General features: G+C 35.7%; 1 protein-coding gene across 1 annotated transcript in view; it reads left to right on the top strand.

Annotated features, from left to right (window-relative positions):
* The window catches only part of PTPRD (protein tyrosine phosphatase receptor type D), a 510,657-nt gene that overhangs the window by 159,302 nt on the left and 327,688 nt on the right, over window positions 1–23,667 (top strand). Inside the window, exon 2 of the mRNA XM_063295062.1 lies at window positions 19,593–19,758. Coding sequence (XP_063151132.1) covers window positions 19,674–19,758 — 85 coding nt within the window. The 5' untranslated portion in view covers window positions 19,593–19,673. The remainder of the gene's footprint in view (window positions 1–19,592; window positions 19,759–23,667) is intronic.

The raw sequence follows: 23,667 nt of genomic DNA on the forward strand, positions 1-23,667 counted from the left end.
TTTTTCAACGAAGATTTCTTCAGCCATAAAATTGTGAATTTGCAAACATGCATTCCTGGTTTTGATTGTGGCTACATAAGACCTGCTATATTTAACTGTTTATTTCTGTTCTATAAAAATGTGTATATTGTGAATATCCCCTGGTGAAGTTACAGTGTCAATGAGGTGGCCAGGAACTTGGTTTTGCTATTAGCAATTGGATATGAAATAGTTGAGAGAGTTTCTATAACTAGAGAAGACTGTCTTGTAGATTTCAAATTATAACTTTACATAATTTACGTAATAGAGAATTGATATCTTAGGAGTCTCATCCATCTATTTTTTTTTAAGTGAAACGTTATTCTGTTTCAGAAATATTCCTTAGGTAAATATTCCCGTTGTAAGCATTGTAATTTAATTTCTGTCAGCTTGTATTTAGCAAAGATAGAAATTATTAACAATAGCAGCAAATTCATAGGCCAAAGAAATATAGTTTTAAAAAGGGTATATAGATGAAGTAGCCAAGTAGTTCTTTAATAGTGAGGTTAAAAAAACTGGACCAGACCAGAAATTAAGTAAGATGAAATGTTACTCTTATGCTCTTAAGTTATCAGTAGTTGAAACACTCTATAAAAAGCTATGTGTTCTAGATTCTACCTACCTCAGTAAAAGATGCAGTGTTGAGAATCGCTCAGTATTTGTGCATGTGATTAGTAAATTCATTGAGGATAATCTGCTTATCCGTTTCTACACAATCAGGTTCCTTGATAAAGCAGGATTCTTGATCATAGGAAGATCTGTGTATGCATTCACAGTTGAAAGTGTTACTGATAGATAACCTATAAACTAATCTATTGTTACCTAACTGTAGGTAAGATTTACCACAGGAGACCTATATAATAAGTAGTCATCATGACAACAAACAGAATAAAAATTCACAAAATAAATTTAAGATGTCTGAGCTATAATTCTTTATATTCATCTCCTGTTTCAGCTTCTTAGAAAATTAGGAATAATGTCCATGTAATTTTAGAATATTTTTACTGTAACATAGATGCTAAAAACTTCATAGTATTTATTTAGCAAAAACAAAACAAAACAAAAAAACAGGTAAGAGGTAAACTTTTTTTTTAAAGAAACTTTATTAATTTTCATAATATAGTCAAAATACAAAATGTAGAATATAGAAAAGATGGAATACAGGGCTAAAGAAAAGATAAAAACGGCAAAAGTGCAAAAATAGAAAACAGAAACAGAAAGTTACTTCTGACCTTCTCCAAAACAGATATAAATGCATTTACAAATATAATTTCTTACTGTTAGTTAAACCTTAGTAACATTATTTCTATGAAATGAAACCAATTAATCATCAAAACCCAAAATCAAAACTTCATTTTTTTTCTGACACAAGCAAATAGTCTAAAAGTGGCTGCCAAATAGAGACAAATCCAGGCACGGTGTTTTCTCTTATCAAGGAGGTAAACTTAATTTAGATAAGCTATTAAAATTTCACTCAGCCTCAGTGGATATAATATGTCTAGTTATGGAGATGATGTTTATGTTGCTCCACACAACACAACAGAACTTTCTAAGAAATATACTCAACAGATTTTGGCAGACAAATGATATTTGCCAATAAATACAATCTGGAGCCAAGATGAAAATTGATTTCCTCTTATCTCTTCCAACCTTCCTGCTCTTCCACTCTCTTCAAAGTATTTGCAGTTGTAGCTTACAAAACAACAACAGCAACAACAACAAAAACCTCACCTACAAATAGCTTGAAGTATTAAAATTTGAATTGAATTTTGTGATAAAATTTGGGGACTATTTCTCATATTAGTGATAAAATTTAGATGTTCTTATTAACACATGCAGTTATTTAAGCAAATAGCTGTCAGGTTTACAATGAAATAATTGAACAGGTCTACTTTTACTGAAAAAAGACCCATGAAAGGCATAATTATGCTTTCAAACATAATTAATAAGGAACAGTGGCACATTCAGGAAGTCAGAAATCTGTGTCATCTTAGTACTTTTGGTTTTGTATTTGCTATATTTATTTGCATTTGTTAAACAATTATTTGTTTCCTGATGGCAAACATAGACATTGATTTCAATATATTCCTATCGTTTATTCCATTAGCTTCATATGGTTTGCTTTTAGTAGCTGGCTTAGCACAATTTTGTCTGTCTGTCTGTCTGTCTGTCTGTCTGTCTGTCTGATTTGTCACCACCCATCTCCTTCCACCAGAGGGACTCTGAAGGGTTCAGGAGGTTCCAGGGTATTATTTGCACCCACCCAATTAGAAATAAGTATGCTATAATTGTTGAAGAATTTGGAGGTACAGCAGTAGTAGTAGCAGCATCACTAGAAACAATCCGTATGGGAAGCTGAAGAACCAGCACAGTGAAATATGTATCTTTTGGGGATGCATTCTCCGAAAGGGCAGCATGTGTACAGAAGGGCTAGAGAAGGACACATGTTGGCAGGTGATGGGAGAGGCCTTGACTGTCCTAACTGTGCCTTTCATTTCTGCCTCCATCCTGCTTTGGTGCAGCTCCTGGTTATAGGTTACAAAGTATTATCTGCTTCCACTGCCCATATTCCTGCAGAAGAGAAATGCCTTGACCAGGTTCCTTCCTCTTAATGCTGGCTGGTGTGAAAGCTAGGACTGTAAAGGGGGATGATGATGATGATGATGATGATGGTATTTTTTGTGTTCTCTCCTTGGTTCTAGTAGTTTTGAGGCATGTGCTTTTGAGGGATGAAAACAATATAACCTTAAAATCTTATGATTTAAACATCAATTTTATTAAAAATAAGAAAAAGAAAAAGGAAGACTAGGTAATTAAATACTTCCAAAATTATAATTACATGGAATAAGACTTTCAAAATAGTACCTCCAACAGCAATGTTACTTAAATCGTTATGGGGAGATTGGGTACAGATCAAAGATATGCAGGATCTGAGGTTCAAATAACTTAAAGTCAGCTAGTCCATATTATCTCCTCTCCCTCTTTTTCATGCACACACTTCACACACATCTCCATGGCATAAATATGGTATATGGCTTAGTGTGGTGTATGAACCAAATCAAATTAATCCATGATTAAATAACCATAGTTTGGTATGGTATGTGGACCCAATCTATGAAATGTTATGCATCTTAAAAATGTATAAATATTTTCATTCTTAAAAAGAAAGTAAATGGGGTAGGAACTCATGATCAGAGAGGAAATAGGTGGTAAATTGCACTTTTTACTAGGAGGTAGGGAAAATGGGAAATGAGTCAAAGACCAAAAAAAAAATGGGCAAAATGGTTTATTACTAAGGAGTGTGGATGGGGAACTGTGGGGAAGCTACATACTGTAATGGGGAGGTGGGACTAGGTATATGGCTGCCAGTGGGGAAAGACAAATTTTAATTTAAAAAGATAGCTGTGCCCCTTTCAGCTTGTATTTATTTTTCTCATTTCTATCCTGCCACAATCCAGAGCCTCTCAGTGGCTTACATCCACAGTATGGCAGCCATGAAACAGTAAAACAATACTTCCCAAACATAAAACTACAAACAATAAAAATAGAAGGTAAAGATGCCATCATAAAACCAGGAAAAGGGTCTCGGGAACAACTTCAGCTTTAAAAGCTTCAGAAACATCAAAATGTCATGGAGAATGCAATGGAAAAGCTGCATGTTCTTGCTTAGTCCCTTTCCCCTGGACCTCCCGAAAATGTGATACCGGTCACAGTGTTAGGCCGGTGCTGTTGAAGTAGTTCCATCAGGTTTTTTGTCTGGGCTTTGTAACGTTGAATGAGATGCTTAACCCTTGAAGGTTTTAAGGAAAGACTATTAAAATGTTTCATGAAAAAAAATCATGGTCCATAATGTTGTTTATTTAAAACAAAGATATATTTTCAGAAAAGATACTATCAATAAGTGGACAGAGAATTACTGAAGTTATACAATTAATGCTCAATATACCTAATGAAAGAGCAACCAAACCAAGCAAAGCACATTATTTTTATGATATGAAAAAGGAGTATAAATTTTTGAGCTTAGTGCCAAAATCTCCACTATATTATTATTTATAAATATATAAAAAAGTACTAAAATAATACAGATATTTAAGTCAGAAATTAAATACTTATCTACTATACTATACTATTTTTTAACAATGTTGTGTTTTCTTAAGTGCAATGGAAATAATACAAGCTTTCTTGCTTGCCTGATGAGGTTATTTTTAAAACACCAGGATTTCTCAAAAATAAGAAAGATAATGATATTTTAAGGCTGTTGTCAGATAAAAAATATTCAATGTGTTATTTATTTTACATCACAGTTTTAATGTATTTTGTTGTTGTTTTTTATGTTCAACATTCAATTATTATGCACTGCTTACCAGATCTCTTGAAACACCATCTACACATTTTATTTGTGCAGCTCATGGGGAAAGAGAAATAAACTACGTTTTAGCACATTGCCATCTTGCAGGAAGTCAGTCAAATTGCTTCGGCCACTCTTGGTATTTGGGGAAGGTAATAATGCCTCAAAAACCTTGTCTTTCTCCTCCTTCTAGGGCACAGATGCTTCTTATACTCCCCCAGCCTCATCTTCTGTTACAGAGTTAGGGAGTGAGGCTTCAAGTGCGCAATTAATCTCCCTCACCAGGTGGGAACCCTGGCAGACCCCCTAATTCAGTTGAGAGATATACAGAGAGCTACATTTATACCGTAACATCTATCTGATGTTATTCCTTGCAAAGTAAACAATTGTGAGATTCTTTATTGTGATACAATATAACTAAATTGGCAATTCTCAAAATTTGCTGATAAGGCTGAGAGAATTGAGAAGAGATACAGCAAGATCAAGGAGAAATTAGAAGAAGAAACTAAGATTGAAGCAAATGAGAAATTAATTGCTGCTTGAACTGCTCAAGACATAAGAATAACTAAAGAACTGTTGTTGTGCCAGGGCAGCCTTGGATCACATCCAGGGTCAAGAAAACAGATTTTGCTTGCTTGCTTGCTTGCTTGTTTAGCATGTCTTATTTATAGTACAAAGAGACTTTGACAGAACTATCAACAAATGCTCTTTGGACCTGTTCCAAATAAGTTGGTTGAAGCAGCCAGTTGTGCATCATCTGGATTCTGATCTTCACAATCTTCTGATCCTATTGTCACTGAATTTTGGGGGTGAGTTCTGACCAAAGTAAAATGCTGCAAGAAACAAATTTGGAATATGATACAGATATACCTTTCAAATTGATGCTGTAGTGCAGAGAATTCCACCATTCATTCATTCATTTATTTATTATTCAAATTTAATTACTGCCCATCTCCCCCATTGTCTCATGGCCAGACAGCAAGGGTTTCTTTCCATATCCTGTAATACTTGGCTTATCCTTGGAAACTGGCATCACGAAATTTTATGATCCTTAAAAGGCTGTTAATTATGTCTAACAACAGATGGCTACCCCTCCAGATGTTTAAGTTCCACGCCAGTCCATTCAAAATTGATTTTTTGATTTGGAGGGTCAATGGACCTATCAGTTAAATAGAATTCCTTTTTGTATTTGTCTTGCAGTTTTTCTTCTTTTTCTATTTGCAGAAGGAGAGAAAGTGAAAGAGGGAGATAACAGTTTGAGTCTAGGTCATTGGCATGTTTTTACTGAGATTTCTGTTATTTATAGGAGTTTTAAGTTTTTTTTAATATGTTTTGGTTGTATTTTCAGTGTTGTGTGTGTTTAATAGTTGGCAGATCAGGATTTTGTGTAAGTAGTTTGTTAACAGATTTGAATGTGACATTTTTGTAGATACATTTTAATTCATCTTTTAATTCTTGATTGCTATTATATGTTTTATTAAGTTACTGATAAGAGATTGGGTTTCATTTCTATAAAAAAAATGTGATTTATAATTTGGAGCTGTGATCCAGTCCCATTATCACTCCAATAATACATGGGAGTGTTTTAAAATGATAACTGCATTTGTGTCATGAAATGTTAATGGCAATATGCAAGTTAAAATACTTGCTATATACATTGTTTGGTCCAAATGTCCTTGTGGCCTCTAAAAGTCCAGAAGTATTGAGAGTGTTGGAGAAGACCTTTACTGTAACCAAACTGATAATTTATTATTGCCATAAACAAACAAACAAACAAACAGGGATACTAAATTAAAAAAAGTTGAAAAGAGATTTAGAGTATTGTTTCTCAACAGTGGCTTTAGGTGTTAAAGAACTCTATATATGTTTCTTTATGACTTAAAAACTCATAATTCTCAAGAGGTTTTCTAGAATCTTTTGAACATCTCAGAAAATGTTTTAGAAAGATTGTGTCTCATATTTTCTACATTGGAAACATAATAAATGTGAAGGAACTTGGGTTCATATATTATGGGCATGTTATCACTATAGTGAACCAGATTTTAGAAGGCAGTTAATGTTTAAAGACTTTAATGTTTTTTGTTAAACTATATTCCAAAATATGAAATATTTCCATCTTTGGTTATATCATATTTGGACTGTCGCGAAAAAGGTGATTATATATACTTCTCTATAACTTGGCTGAATGACAATTGTGAACTCTTAGTCTTTGAATTCTCTTTTGTACCAAAAAAAAAAAATAAGGCAAGACAATATGAGTTTCCATGGTTCAGTTTTAATTCTTTGCATAACAATTGAATAGTACTGTTGAAATTGAGGAAAGTTGTATAATGATAGATTACAGGGCACCATCATGCCTTCGCCTTCAAAATTGTTTCTTTTCCTCTGCTTTTCCAGCAAAGCTTTAAGGAGGCAGATGGAAGCATTGCTTTGATTTTCAAGTAGCTGCAACTTGTCTCTTAGTTTAGGCATAAAAACTACAATTAGGTGAAAATAAAAACAAATTACTCCCAATCATTATCCCCTCATTTTGCATTTTAAATATTTAGATAGCTGTTTACCTTGATGCTTGAAAAGAGGAAAGTTTAAATTTTGAAAAGTTTGGAAATGATTTTCAGTAGGGTAATAGTACTATTTCAAGCTTGGGTAGGAAAGGATTTGTTCATTGTTCATTTGTTTATTTCACAGTTTTTCTAAAAGCTCAAGATGATTGGAGCAAAGCAAGAATTATTTTAAATAAATAAAATAGCACTCTCTCTGATTTTCCTCCCAACAGCCCTAAGTGGTAGGTTGAGATGTGAGAGGGTGACTGACCCAAAGTCATCCAATAAAGTTCCACAGGTAATCTATACCACACCCAGATTTAAGTGAGTTACTGATCTGATGTGTTGTGTGATGATCATTAAAAAAATAATTATGGGAATAAATAAGAAAGAGAAAAATGATTTTATACAATAATCTGAAAATGCACATAAGAGAAGAAATAACTAAACTCCCATAACAGATAGTGGTTGAATATTTAGAGACTTATTATTTGCACAATAATCAGAAGTTTTCCTAACCAATTAGAGTCTGAAAATACTATAGCAGCATAAAATATAATGCCTTTATTCAGTGAATGAATATGTCACTTGAAGAATGTATAATCTTTCTAGCATTCTTTGGCACTGTTAATCTAATCTTTGTAAAGCAAAGTGATGCATAAATCTTCTGAAGATATAAGATATAGCTCACTTCAATTTGTGTCTGGACAACCAGTGAACTTCACACATTATTAAACAAGCATTCTTAACTCTTCTACTGCCAACCCTAGGTCATAGTTTTAGTGTTGAGACTGAGTATCATGCATTCTAGTTTTAATTTATTAACTTAAGTATTTTGAATAGTTTTCATTTTCTAATGAAGTCAAATTGATTTTGGTTATCTTTCATATAATAAGAAAGAATAAAAAGTCTTCCATCCATCTCTGGAATGTGGGGAAAAGCACATGATACATACTAGCCATCACCTCAGCAGCTGATAGACTTCCTTCAATAGCAGAGCCTCTTTTAAAATTAATAGCCTGGTGCAGCAGAATGAGTGCTCAGGAATGGAAATATTTATAGTTTTTCCTCCTAACTTCTGACCCTTGAAATTAAAAGCACTTTCTCCACCCACTCACATTCAGTTAACCCTCAGGAAAAATGTCTGCTAGTTCATAGGAGAAATAGTTTTGAAAGGCTTTGGGACAATGCAGCTGTCTTCAGGTGATAGGGCATAATGCATAGGAGGTTCTGCCTGCAGTTTATTGAATACAGGTTCTATGGAAATATGCTTGGAAGGAAACTATATAGGAACAAGCCTAATTAGGCTAAACATTCCAACAGCAATTTTATTTTGTAGTCTGGTTTATATTAAATGCCTCCTCAAATATCTGACAAATGTACTTTAGTCTAGTTTTTATAAAATATCTCTCTGAATATCTGACAAAAGTTTATTATATAGCAGATAGTACTCTCATAGGTATTATCATCACTTTGAATTCTTATCAACTTTTTAAATGCCAGCACATTTATGATCATGAAAAATGCGAAGCTCTATTTTGTACATAATAGTCAAATATGAAATTATTACTTGAAATAGCAAGGTATATTTTAGATGCCATGAAAGCTAATGGGATGAATTGAAATTCTTAAATATGTGTTGAGCAGATATACCCTTCTCTTAATTTAGGGTTGGGTTAAACTAAAAGCTCCTCCAAGGACAGCTTCCGGTTATAAATCTAGAGCTTTGAATTTTCTATCTGCAGGTCTTCCCAATAGGTATGTAAGAGAAGAATTCTCTTATAATGGTAGAGTCTATTTAAACTGCTTAAGACAGTGATTGTACTGACAATTACATTTCAGTCTAAAAAAGGAGATTAAAAGCTCCCTCCTCAAGAAGCCATTGCCAGACCCAAACGTACTGGACAATTTCCATCCAATATCCAGCATTCCCCCTTTAGGGAAAGTTGTGCAGCATCTTCAGAGGGTCCTGGATGAAGTGGATTATCTGGACCCCTTTCAGTCAGGTTTCAGGCATTGGTCACACTATTAGATGACCCCTAGTAGAAGCAGGATAGAAGTAGTGTATTCATCCTTGCTCTACTTGACCTCTCAGCTTTCAATACCATCAACCATGGTATTCTTCTGGACCAGTTGAAGGAGTTGGGGGGGGTAGCACTGCATTCTCCTGGTTCTATTCCTCCATCCGTGGCCAGTTCCACTTGGTGTTGATCAGGAGCAAAAGGTCCCACCCTCAGCCTGTACTCTGTGGGGTTCTGCAGGGTTCAGTAGTTTCTCTGCTCCTGTTTAACATCTACATGGAGTGTCTGGGTAAGTTCATCCATCACCATGGGCTGAGATACCATCAGTATGCTAATGATACCCAGCTGTACATCTCTGCTGCTGGTGAATTAAGTAATGCTGTTCATGTCCTGTCTTGGTGCCTGGCAGATGTGGGGGTTTGGATGGGGAACAACAGGCTTTGGCTCAACCTGTCCAGTTTCAGGTTTCAAACTCTCTCACACCCAGTTGCTAGGTGATGATAGGAATTTACTCAAGGCTAAATAGATAAATGGTAAACAAGAACAGAATCTCTTGGAAAGAAAGCTTGCCTGAGTAGTTTGATTTTCAATAGGAACATGCAGAAGAGAAGTCAAAATCCAATCCCAAATTCAGAGAGCCAAGCAGGTTTGTCAACTGGTCCCAAGGTCAGAGTTTCAGGGTTTCTTGTACAAGCAGAATATGCAGGAATAATATGCCAGACATGGGATATTGGATGGTTGATTCCAATAGAGAAACATAGGTCAGGACTGCCTCTTAAATTAGCCTTAATTAAGACAATTACTCCCTTGCTTGGTAAGGAACCTCAATGAGCATCTTTGCTCTGCTCTCTGCTTTATTTATTGAGTCTGAAGACTTGGAGGCTGTACTTTATCCTCCAAGTGGTCCAGCTGTTCTGATGGTGCCTATGTTTGATCAGCCTTAGGTGATTCCTGGTTTGGTGTCTCCTGAGGCTGACATTCCATTGGTTCAGTTGGAGTAGCTTCTTCCAACTCAGAATCATCTGAGTCCTGGGCCATAGCACAATCATGACAACATTGAATGGCTTTGGGTTTGGGGGCCATCAGGATCTGGGAACTTAACCATCTTTGGTGCTGGATGGGGTGGCACTCTGGGAGGTCCTTCTGGACTCATAATTCCTGCTTGATAAGCAGGTGGCAGTCATGGCTGGGAGGGCCTTTGCACAACTTCAGGTTGGGCACCAGTTGTGCCCATTCCTGGATCAGGAGGCCCTATTCTCAGTCACTCACACCCTGATCACCTCCCGTATGGATTACTGTAATCCACTTTGCATGGGGCAGCCCTTAAAGAGCAGAAGGAAGCTTCAGCTGATGCAAAATGCAGCAGCATGGGCAGTTATGTGTGCACCTAGATCAGCTTATGTTGCACCTGCTCCATGAGCTGCATTGGTTGCCAGTTTGCTTCTGGGTTCAATTCAAAGTGTTGGTAATGACCTATAAAGCCCTACATGGCATGGGACCAGGTTATTTGAGGGACTGCCTCTGCCCAGTTACATCTACTCATCCCATCTGGTCCAGCAGATTTTATGTTTATACTGAAAAATCGGATGCAGTTGATTGTTCACTTGGTAGGGAGAAATAAAACTTAAGCTGTATATCACAAGTATGAATTCAGAATAGTTTTATGAATGACACCATCAATAGTTTCCATTTTTAAAATGGAGCAACATTGAAGTTAGAACTTTTTCAGTTGCCTTTCATGCACTGATAATTAAAAGGAGGGAAAATCAAAACAAAATCCCTAACTGGAAAATACACTCTTTATAATTACCTATTTCAAAGCAGTAATTGAGCATTTCATTATAAAGATGGTAATCAATCTGGAACAATACTCCAGGGAAAGCACAGACATCAAGACTCTTATCCATTATAATAGATGGCGTAGCACTAACTTTCTCGGATTAGCATCAGTTCCTTCCAAGCATTTCTTCTGTGAAAGATGAAAGTTTCTTAAAGTGCACTGCAGTGTTCCATACAATACTCCTCAATATCATTTTACAGGGTAATATATATAACTTGTTTTAAGGTAAGGAAAATGATATTAGCAGCTTTTAAAATTAAATGTACTTTTGAAAGTGATTTCATTCAACTTCCCCACCATATTTTCTTAACACAGTCAACCAAGGTAGAGATAGCAATGAAAAAATAAACTTTAGTTTGCATTATCGTACATAAGCTGGGAATAAGCTTATTAAACTCCAAGGGACTTACTTCCAAGTTTGAAATGATAATGATTACACTATAAGTGATTCAGAATTTTGAGTTTAATTTGGAATTAATTAACTTGAAGATTGATGCTGTTTGTGAAGTATATAAAACTTTCTATGTTAAAATATAACAGGATTTAGTGAATATTGATTTATTGTTAGTATGTTGTCTGGATTGTAGGTTGTCAGAGGAATATTAATTCATTTGTAAAAATATAAAAGAGATGCACAATATCTTGCTCTTCCACAGTGTATAAAGGCAAAGGTAAAGATTCCTGTTTAGTCATGTCTAATGACACACTAGGGGGTGGTGCTCATCTCTGTTTCAATGGCCGAAGAGCCAGCGTTGTCTGAGGACATTTCCGTTTCATGTGGCCAGCATGACAATCACGGAAACGCTGTCACCTTCCCGCTGAAGTGGTACCTATTTATTCACATTTGTATGCTTCTGAATTGCTAGGTTGGCAAGAGCTGGGGCAAGTGCGGAAGCTCGCTCTGCCACGCGGCTCTCAGGTCTCTGGTTGACAAGCCTGGCATCTTAACCACTTAGCCCCCACACCCCCCACAGTGTATATAAAGTAGATTTCTTACTTGAGACAAAAAGCAAAACAACCAAAGGACTTCCTGTCATATAGCCCAACACTTGTATGATATGGTTTGTTTTGGTTTTGTGTTTTAACCTTCGTATGCCTCTCAGAGTCACTTGTGTGAGAAGGGTGGCCAAATAAATAACATGTATATTGACATGGGTACCACATTCTGGTGGGTATTACACGGGGCATTTGTTATCATAGATGGTTCAACAGACAAAATAAATGTTCTGGATGGACTCTTAAAGCACTGATAATATGAGGTATAGTTCTTACGACATATTTATATGTCATAATATATCTTTTTTTCATTGCTTTCTTTATCTGAGTTGAACACTACTTATGAATAATAGAACAACAATTTAGTATCATGGAAAACCTAATATGTCTAATAATATCTAATAAAGCTCATAAAATAAATACATCCTTTTAGCAGCTGAAAGGGAAAGTAACCAACTGTTATTATAACATGTTTCTCAACTATTCTACTTTTAGCATCAATTAAGAAGTACACATGCTTTTAGTTCCCAGCCCTGCCATTTGCTACTTAGAGTTGACAAAGGGAATCATATAAGTCTAATGTTGCCTTTATCCTACACTTCAAAATATTTTATACCATTGTTACAATACAAGCAAAGTTGTAATGTGAAGACTCAATTACCATTGATTTGGAAATTAGCCATGCCTTTTCTCACCCATTCTTTTTCGAATCTCTTAAGCAATTATATTTGTAACCATTGCCTGAGAAATCTTTAAAGTGATTAGTGAACAAATGTTTAGACAAAATCTGGATTTAGAAGTAATACTAAACCTAATCACCACTGGATTGCATGCTCCCTCTTCAATTTTCTTCCATTATAGCTTTAAAGAGACCACCATTTTCTGCCTCTCTTGTAATTTAACTACAATTTAATCTGACATCTGACTTTTAACTGTGATTAATTAAAGTAGTACTGGAAACAAGCCTATACATAAACTAATGTTTAAAGTATCCTTGTTTCTGTAATGGTTAAAATTTATTGTAGTTTGTTCGATAACATGGTAAGTTTAGAGAATATAAGAAATCACTACTCAGAATCATAATTCAATAAAGTGATTTTTTAAATTAACTTTTTAACCTATTACCACAAATTTCATGCAGATACCTATAGGTATAGACCTCTGGCCTTTTAAAAAGCAGCTTTAGGAGAACACAGTGGAAAAGTAATAGGATATTCTTTAAATAAGTCCTCTACTGCTTTCATCCTCTAGAGAAATGAACAGTAGAAAAAAACAGCCATTTGTGGAGTGCAATGTATATTGCATGTATGTGTACTGAACCAGTGAACTAGACAATGGTTGACTATGAAGTAAGAGTGGCATCTGCTGATTCCTTTTTCCACTATTCCTTTGTCTGCAGATTCTAAAGAGAGGGTTATGGCATGATATTATCTGATATAAGAGAAGTAAAGGGAGATACACAGACCTTTGTTCTCCTCTTTTTTAATTACTTACTATGAAGTATATAGGATCCCATCAGAGATATCAGCACATTTTTCCAGGCCAAGCTTAGGGGCTCATAAAGATCTGCCTAAATAAAAACCTGAATTCTTCTCTAGCTTTGAAGACTTCCTTAACTGCTGCTCATCCATGGATACCCTCTATTCCCCAAAGACTACCACTCCCTTTGCTCAATTATCAATCAATGGAAGTAGATAGAACATTTTAATTTTTTTTCTTCTTTGCTGCCTCTATAATTCTACATGCCAGGTAAAATTCTTGTACAAGAATACAATACTGCATTGTTTCAGTTCCCATCATATAGACCAGATTCATTCATGCTCAGGTCATGATAAAGAAACCCAATTTCTAAACACCATAAATGGTTTTGCCTTAGAATAGTTCATCTTAAAACCAACTAGACTTAATCTTAACCAGTGACCATGATATGATGTGTGGTTCTGTTGTAGAACCAATATAAATCAGTGATCATAATGCTCTTACATTTAGCATATATGCAATTTGGAAACTGCCAGCAGGACCATCAAAGCCATATTTGACTTCAGAAGGGGAAACTTTTCAAATACTGTATGAAGGAACTGGTGGAAAAGATACTAAAAGCAAAACTCAAAAGGGCCAAATGTTTTCCTAGTATCAGGAGGAATATATTGAGCCTGAATTACAATGTATTCTACAATGTAAGAGTCAGCTAAATCAAGGAAGAAGCCAGCATGGTTTTCTGGTAGCATTCAAGAAGTTGTAAACAAAGGGGAGCATGAACTCTGTCAGAAAAGTGATTTTATTGAATTTATGATTTTATTGAATTTTAAATTGTTTTATTGTGAACTGCCCAGGATCTCCTGAGTGGGGGAGATGGGCAGTAATAAAAATATGATAGATAGATAGATAGATAGATAGATAGATAGATAGATAGATAGATAGATAGATAAGGAATGGAAATACTAATATTAATACAAATAATTAAAGGAACATATGCAGAATGCCAGCCAAGAAGATAACAAGCAAAGGAGTTATGTAAGAGAGATACCAAAAACTGTGCCTCCTGAATCTCTCTTCAGCGAGAGATTCAGAAAAACTAAAGAAAATTAAGGTAACCAGAAATGATATTGTAAGATATCTTGTGGTTATACTGTAAAAAAAAAAAGACCAAGATCATGATGGCATCCATTTCACAAAGTCAGATGTAAAATAGCTGACTTCACAAAAACCTGTAATATGTTTATTAAGGACTATTAGTCTTGAAGATTTTATGTTATTGCTAAGTTGGTGGCATCATGCCTCCAGACAACAGTTGCAGGTGAACAATAGCAGGGCAGGTATAAGTCTCTATTTCCTGTTTCAAACACCCCAGAGGGACCTGGGGGCCACTGTGAAAACAAAGTGCTGGATGAAGATGTATTTTGGCCTGATCTATCAGGGCCCATTTGGTGGTGCTGTTTAAGAATGGCAGCAGCACTCAGCCCTCATTAGATTAATTTTCAAAATATGCATACTTTTGAATAAATATGTATCAACAGTTGTGCTCCTTATCTGAGTGTCAGCTGACATGACTAATTAAATAAGCCTATATACTGACCTTCAGTGATGATGGTATAAATTATGTAGTTTCTTTAAAAGGTGATTGCTGGTACATGTTAACTTCACCATAATTATTATGAGAGAGTGAAGAATAGACCCCTTTACCTATTTTCTTAAGATACACTGCTAATTTTGTGCAGTTAATTCTTGAGTAGGAAGGAAAAACCTCCTATATTTGTTCCCAGTCTTTGGTATGAGAGCAAGCTGGTTATGGCAAATGTTACCCCATTAATAAGGGCTGATTGGCTGATCTGGCTGCCTTTTTTCTCTCAGCACTTCAAACATATCCCAGGTATGCTATTATGTTATTTCCACGTTATTACTTGGCCAAGTGCAGAACTTCTACATCTTCATCATATATTCCTTATGTTTAATTTTCTGTGTTCCACAGAGGCTATTTAAGAAGTTGCATTATCCTTTCAGTTTTGCCCTTGGTAAATAATGTGTGAAAATCTAACACTTTTGTCTCTTTGCACTTTACTTTTCTACCCAAGTGACTAGCAACCAGAAAATGTGCTAATTAGTTGAAATGGATTTGTAAAACTCAGTTACACTACCATTATTTCTTGCTACGGTGTTCTTACTGTACAATTACTTAGGCTGCAGTGCCAAAGACATGAGTAATGTCATTGCTCTGACAGGTAGAGACTCTAGAACAGTCTGCTTTCTCTTTGGCTCTTAAAGATCTTAAATATTCATACTACAGGTAGTTCTCTCTTGACTATCCTGTTTAGTGGCCATTCAAAGTTATGACACTGCTGAAAAAGTAACTTTATGACCAGTGCTCACACTTACAACTGTCACAGGGTCCATGCAGTCATGTAATCGAGATGCATTTTGCAACCAGTGGGTATTTATGGCCATCACCGTGTCTTGCGGTTGTGTGATCACATTTGCACGCTTCATAGCCAGCTTCCAACAAGCGGAGTCAATAGAGAAGCTGGCAGTAAAATCACAAGTCATGGTCACATGATGTCTTGCTTAATGACTGTGTTGCTTAGCGATGGAATTGCTGGTCCCAATTGTGGTTAAACAAATACTACCTGTATTTAGTCTTAGTCCCTTGATTGACTGATTTATACAATTTATAGGCCAACCAGCTCCCAACGTCTTTGGGTGGCTTACAATTAAGAAGTGGAAAAATAAAAAGATCATGATCAAAATCACCTATCCATCTGGGGCTCAACTGTCACCCTTATCTATTGGGAGAATGGTCAAGTTTTTAATAGCTTCTTGAAGGTCATGGGGGGAGGGGGAGCAATCAACATCTCTGGAAGGATATCATTCCAGAGGGCAGGTGCTGCTACAGAGAAGGAATGCTTCCTGAGTTCTGCTAGATGACTCTGCTGGATCAATGGGACCTGAAGCGCCCGCACTTTAGCCAGCTTGCCTTGCATTGTCCTACTTTTACCTATATCACCTAAAGTGCTGTGAATGTCTTTAAAAAGCAGATTCCTTTTCTGTCTTTGTCTTCAAGCCTGTTCACCACATCTCTTCCTTAAGACCTCACTTTCTTACTTCTTTGAAGGAAGGGCACAGAAGAGTCTTATTATAGATGTCATGATCCTTTGCTTTCTTATGAACCAGATCTCTCTCCAATCTGCTGTCATTTAATGTGAACTTTAACTTTAAGCCAGAGTAATGTTATTTTCACGTAAACTGGATTACAAATATCTTTGTTACAATCAAACATTTCCAGCAATTGACCTGTCCTGCCAGGCCAGGCCAGGCCAGGAGACCTTACCACCACAGATAGAGTATAACAGAGTTTTGCAGCATGTTGTCTCAAAATTCCATGGCCAGTTCTCAGGGAAAATGAAAGAAACTAAAATTAGTGACTGGTTAAGAGAGACAAGATGTGCCTGTGGTTTACATGAAAAAAAAAATCTTTGTTTGTTAGATTGATGTCACCTTTAAAGAATTTAGAATTGAAATTTAGCTCAGTGAAAAATACATGAGGTTTAATTTAAAAGCAAGTCTAGTAAAAGAAAATGCCTGCATCCTATTCACACTATTTAGCAGTATTATTTGTTCCTCAATGAGCTAGGGCAGGGCTGGGGTTGAGTTGGGGTTAAAGCACATTGTAGGTCAAGACTGTAGCAGTTTGTGTGAAACAGTTTGACAGCATTTGCCCCTATAGCAGCTAATCCCTGTCCAATGTTACTAGACCCGTCATCCGCATGACTTCACTAACAGTATTTTTTAAAAACCATTTATCCATTCCAGACACATGTATTTTCACAGCCTAAAATACTAAAAGCTTGCTGTAGATATACAAACAATGAAAGGGGTTTTTTTTCTGAAAGGCTAAGGGTCACTGAGGGAACATATTAGTATGTTTTCTAGTTAGTTAAACTTATAGCACTCTGAAAGTGTGCAGAGAAAAAGACATCACATCACAAAAGACTCAAGGTTGTGTGATGTGAACAATAATGCCACTAGGGGTATAGTACCAAAGACTTTGCTACTGTTAATGGCTTATGTCTGCATGGTGACTGAACATAATATGCTATTTATGTAGCTACAAAATTCCTGATCTTTATTTCTAGCTTTCTACTGTGTATAACATTTGGCAATATAAGCTTTCTATCCACAGTCTTTCTGAACATACTGAGAGGTGCAAGTTGAGCTTTTGAAGCCATTTGTTGAAACCTTCCCATTAAACACAAGAGAATGAGAGAAGTAAAGATGGACAGCACAATGAGGGAGGGCAGAGAGGTGGTCTTTCGTGAGCACAAATAAGCATCATATAATACAAAGAGCAGCCCCATGTATTTCTCTCAGTGACCACAGTGCTTATTTTCATGGGATGATTTACCATTTGAGATGGATGGATGGATGATAGATGTCTGAAATTAACCAGGAAAAAATATGTTTCTCCTCTTACCTCTTCCAGATTCTGAAAACTTAGGATATTTAGGTTTGCCATTGCCTTCTAAATGGGAAATGGGAGAAATGTTTTAAATCTCATTCATTTCAGAATGTGAGATTGCACATGCCCCCCCCCCCATGTTTTGAGTATAAGCTAAATAAATTCAGCTGAAAACAAAAGACTAAAACCTGTCAGATGGGTAGGTAGAACACATATTATATTCTTTCATTTGCCACCAGAACTCACTGCACATTTGAACTCCATGAGCAAAGTGCTTTTTCCATTGCTACGTTAGAATAATAACTTAGTTAGAAATGTCTTTGATGCAGCTCACAATTTTCTTCCTCATTACTTTCCTGAACCATTTATTTGTTCATTATGCATATGTGGATTCTATAAAGGCATAGCTTGAGAACTGTGCTGCTGGCATAAGATAGCTTTTTATCCACAAGGCCAAAGGAATCCTGAAATAGTTTGATCCTTTGTCATCACTTGGTCAGATGAATTCATGCAAAAACACTTTTCCATCTTATGTGATAGCACTGGAGTCATTGCTGCAGCAGTTGGCTCTTCTATGCTTGCACAGACACAAATTGAATCCGACAGGAATGATGTCTCATGGACTTTGCTGTCACTTGAAAGGCTGGCACAAAGAGGGTAGCAGAGAAAACAGAAAGCTGGTACTCTTAGTACATTGCTTATGCCTCTTAAGTTTGCTTTTTGATAGTGACAGTCAAATCAGGAGTAGGATTTTAAAGAGTTTTATAGTAGTACATTTGTAACATCTGCTTCTCTTTTTCTTTCTTCAAATAGATTTTTAAAAAATATTGTTCTATACTGTAAAACAGTTTTTTATATTGCTTATGAATGTGTAAAGGTGTGCGGTTGTCATTATCATTATTATTGTTTATTCCTGTTACACTTTTTGGCATGCAATGAATATATTTTTGTGTTATAAGAACATTTTTCCCTTTATATTGTGCTTGTTTCAGACCTGCCAAACAGTATCTCTTACTACTGTTTAGAAGCTATAATTGTAGAATGATTAGTGCAAGAGTTCTGTTTTGAGATATAGCTAAACTTTTCTCTAAGGGGGCAGACATGTTCATGTTTATTACTAATATAGCTAAAGCAGAGCAAAATTTATTTCTCCTTAATGGCAGATGTTCACACTGTATTATTCATTAGTTCATATATCAGATATAAAATTAAACTGACTGAGCTGGAATATGGGGTCTTTATTCATAATTTATTTGTGAATTACATAATTTACATATAGTGGTAAACCAGAGAAGAACCAGTAACTTTGAATTGGTAGGTAGAAGAATTTTAAGATGCCAAAATCAGAGAAGGATTTCTTAGATTAATCCATAAATGCTAATATTCTCGTCTTGCAGATAGCACTTTAGGAGCAGAAGCAGATTTGGCTCTGCATTCTTCCTTGAGGAAAAGAAATCACCTTCTGATATATTGCTTTTTAGCAGTCATTTGTCTTGGAAGTTGATTCCTTCTAAAAGTTACTTTAAAGGGTTCATATGCTTTATTCCAGTTAAGTATTAAACTAGCACATCATTAGAAATAACTCAATCTCATGTTGCTAAGAAAAAGAAAATATTTCACGGCACACGGGAATCGTTTATCATAGTATGGTTTATAGGAAGCCTTGGGAAATGATTCTTTTTGTTTTGGCCTTTTTATAAATGCTGTTAAAAATGAGCAATTTTAAAATTATTTTGCAGGGCTAGTCTCAGTCTCCAGAGTCTTCACTTCACCTTCCTTGTTAAAAGTATGTTATGTGTATGTATTTGGAGGGAGAAAAGCAAAGCGTTCTGAACATTTCTCTCTCTCTCTCTCTCTTGTTTCTTCCTCCTCTCAGGCCCTGAAAGTTCTTCATCTGGAATTTCAGGTTGGAGACACTCGCAGTGGCTTCCAAGCCAGGGACCAAAGCTGTCAAAGCATGCTGGTGCCAAGCTGTCAGATGATGCACATAGCCAGGCCAATAGTAGTGCTCCTGTGCTTCCTACTTTGTGCAGATGCTGAAAGTAAGCACTCATTCCTCTACTTTCCTTTGCACCCCCATTGTACCAAAAGAAATAAAGAATCCCAAAACAAAACCTCAAAGCCCTAGCCTGACCACAATGAACTGTTTTGTTATATTTTATTTATTTATTTATTAGATTTTTATTCAACATTAAAGAAAGTATATAAGCAGCCGTTAAAAAAAGACCGGAAGAAAGGATAAAAAGTAAAATACAGATGAATAAACATTTTCAAATGTCACTGAGGTTATAGTTTTCCTGTTTATCATGAGCTTGCTGTAAATAATTGAATATATTATATTGCTTTCAAAGACTAAAAATCACTATTAAGCTCTAAGCTAAGAATAAATATCAAAGACCATAGTCAACACAGTATAAATCACTGAGCAGAATTGTAAGTGATAAAAAAATTAATCCATCATACTAAGAATCTGTTCCAATTTAAATACCTTGTAAAATTGAAATGTAGGCTCTATATATATACAATACAAAAATCACAGTTTTGGGTATGCCGTAGATTGGTGAATTAAGTTGTAGTCTATAAATGATTTCCAGTTTGAGTTGAATTCTCCCAGTTTGAGTTGAATTCTATGTAATATTTATTTTTGAGAAACGTGTTCTAGACATCAAAGCATCCTCCCACAACTTGGTCAGCCATTCTTTCAGAGAGGAGATCAAATGACCTTTTCAGTAAAAAGAATATAAATCCTTGCAGCAGTTACAATATACAGGATTAATTCAGAATACTTTGAAGGAACAGTTTGTTGGCATACTCAGAAGGTATCTGAAAAAGCTCTCCTTTGGATTCTACCTTGAGGCACTGTAGGATCCTCCTTGTCTCTCAGCCAGTGTTTGAAAGGGTTATCTACAGACTTCCTTACTTATTTTTTGTTGCTGTCAATACATTTTTCTTATGCACTTGAGGATTCCTGCTACTCTTTATTTGTGTGATTAGTCATTTCAGGGAGACAATGCTAGCAAAATTATGTAGCCAAAATAAAACCTAACCTTACTTGCTAGAAGGCAAACATCACTTAGTTTTATTGGGCATTTTTCAATTCCTTGGATATTTTCTTTTTGAGTTTTGGAAAACAAGCAGTGTAACGTTGAGGCCAATTAAAATTCCAGGTCCTTTGTGTCTGTCACAGCAGCTGTTCCAATGTATTATTTCTAACAGCTGTTGTGGAATACACTATTTGAACAAATCAAGCAGAACTGACAAATTTGAGGCTGGGATGTAGAGTGTGAAGACTTCTGTGTAAAGTAGCACCTAGGTTCTAAGTCCAGGACTACTATAGAGTTTTGGTCAGTTAGCTTGCCAATTAATTAGAAGATAAGATCTCATTTTTACTGACAAATTCATTAGATCTGCTTTATTTACACATGATCTTCTCTAAGCTGTAGTCTTGCTTTTTGCAATGAACAAGGGAGAGGAGTGGGGTGGGGTAGGGAGCTGCTTGCTTGTGTTTGTTGACACACTGGGAGGCAGGTTTGTGTATGTTGTGGTAGGGCTACTTGGTCATGCAGTATTTTCCTGTATCTTTGTCTTTGACATAACTGACTTTCTTGAAGTTGTTACTCTATTAATGCATGCACTTTTTATTAGGACCCTACCATCATATTAAGTGGAGCCTGTAAGCCATTTAAATTCTCCATAGTTAAATATTAATCTGTGAATAAAATTATGAATAGAAATCTAAGATCCTCCTTGTGATTTTTCCCAGAAACTTTATAATGTCTTTGGAATAATTCCAAATGTAAGCTGTCATGGGAATCACTTCAAGAACTGAACTGAGGATTCAAATTTTTTACAGTGCAGTACAGTAGTGATCAGTACACATTAAAGTTGGTTTTAGCATAGATAATTGTCATCCTGACATCTCTAAAAATTAGGGATTATAGTGTGCTATTACCTTCATACATTAAATTAATTTTAATGAGTGGATGTGTGGAGACTTAAATTTTGGCCACTGTGCCAAGACTGTCATTTTTACTTACTGCTAATAATTGCCTGGAAGTCTGGTATTGTTATAATGTAGTGTGAAGGTAGGTTCTAAAGAATTTGTTCAAATAATGAAACCAATGTGATTGCTTTAGACTGTAACTTAACTTTGCATTTGACTACATAGCATTAATTGTTTATGAACAACAAACCTTTGAAATACTTCCTTTTGTTAGGATAGCTCTTTCCCTAATATAACAATGTAAAAGTGAATTAAATTTGTAAAAGAGCAAACTCTGAAAAGGTACATGTGTATGGATCAATGACAGTAAAAACGTTGGGCCTGTTCCAGATAGTTAATGACCAGCTGGACTGCTTATGCATAAGGTGAAACCAAAGACATTTTTAGCACTTCTACCAGTATGTAATTATCTCTGATATAGCATGTTTATACAATTATGCATTTTAAAAGTGGGGGCAAAAAGGTAAATTTTATTCTTAAAGGACTATTTTCAAAATTATTTGTTTTACAAATTTGAAATGAGAATGCCGTGTACTCAGTGACTAAAACGTGAAAATGAGAGTAAGTATCCTGCTTCTTTTAAGGAGATTTAAACTTTGTCAAATTACATAGATTTTTTCTTTCCTTTTTATCAAGTTTGAATATAGAGAATCTATTGTGTTGAGAACCACCATCAGATTTACTTTTAAACAGGAAATGTTATAATACAGTACTTTCAGATTTTTCCTTTCTTTGCAAATTTTTCAAAGTTTTATTACATTTTACTAAAAAAAAAAAACAGCTGTTAGCTATTTTGAGTTCTGACAGAGGCTTTTTGATTCTGTTAACATAGTTTTAGAAGAATTTTTAGACTTGTTGATGAAACTGCCAATTTAAGGCTATTAGGTAGTTCTTGTAGATAGTTTTTCATTAAATATTTCCCTGTGAAATATGTTTCACTTTTTGTTTTTTTGTTTTTGGTGGTCATAAGAACATAAAACACCTAGATCAGGCCAAATAATAGTCCAGATTTTTGTTTATCATAGTGGCCAAGTATATATTTTTGGTGTAGTCATAAACGTCTCCTCCTCCTGCAACTGGTATTTGGAGCCAAGTTGGCCCCAGCTTGGAAATAATATTAAGCCTTCAAGACTGACAGGTCTATCATGGATTTATCTAATCCTGTTCTAAAACCATCCAGGTCAATGGCCATTACCATGTTTTGTGGTAATTAATTCCCCTAATTAATTCATATAAATTATGGTCTGCATGAAGGAGTGCTTATTTTCTTCTGTTCTAAATCTCCTTCCAATCAGCTTCATAAGAGGACCCCGAGTTCTGTTATTTTGAGAAAGGAAAAGTTATTCTTGTCTACCTTCTCCATATTAGCATGATTTTATACATCTTAGTCATGTCCTCCCTCAATCACCTTTTTTTCTAAATTAAAGAGTCCCAAACATGCTAGCCTTTTCTCGAAAGTGTTCAAGCCCCCTAATTCCTCTGGGTAGCCTTTTTGTGCAATTGTTCCAGCTCTATTATATCTATCTATAACTATTCACACCACTTCATTCTGGACCTGTACAGTTTCCAGGTGGTTTTCAAAGGCAGACCTATGTAGAGCATATAGCAGTAGTCAGCATGGGAGGCAACTAGGCCATGAGTGACCATGTGTAGGGTCTCTCATCCAGAAATGGGTGCAAGTGGCACAAAAGATGGATTTGTGCAAAGACCCTCCTGTCCACAGCATCTGCTCTTCCAGCAGGAGTTGAGGGACCAAGAGGACCCCCCAGTGTACCTGTTCTGTCAAAGGGAGTATGATCCTATGCAAAATGGAGAGTCCCCAGAGCCAGAGACCCCGAAACCCCATAGCCATTTGATCTTGCCAGGATTGAGTCTAAGCCAATGTTCCCCCATCCAGAAGTCCACAGCCTTCAGACACTAGGAAAGAAGCATTATTTGGTTGCCCTAG

This window comes from Candoia aspera, chromosome 2, assembly GCF_035149785.1.
Source record: "Candoia aspera isolate rCanAsp1 chromosome 2, rCanAsp1.hap2, whole genome shotgun sequence".
Lineage (NCBI taxonomy): Eukaryota > Metazoa > Chordata > Lepidosauria > Squamata > Boidae > Candoia > Candoia aspera.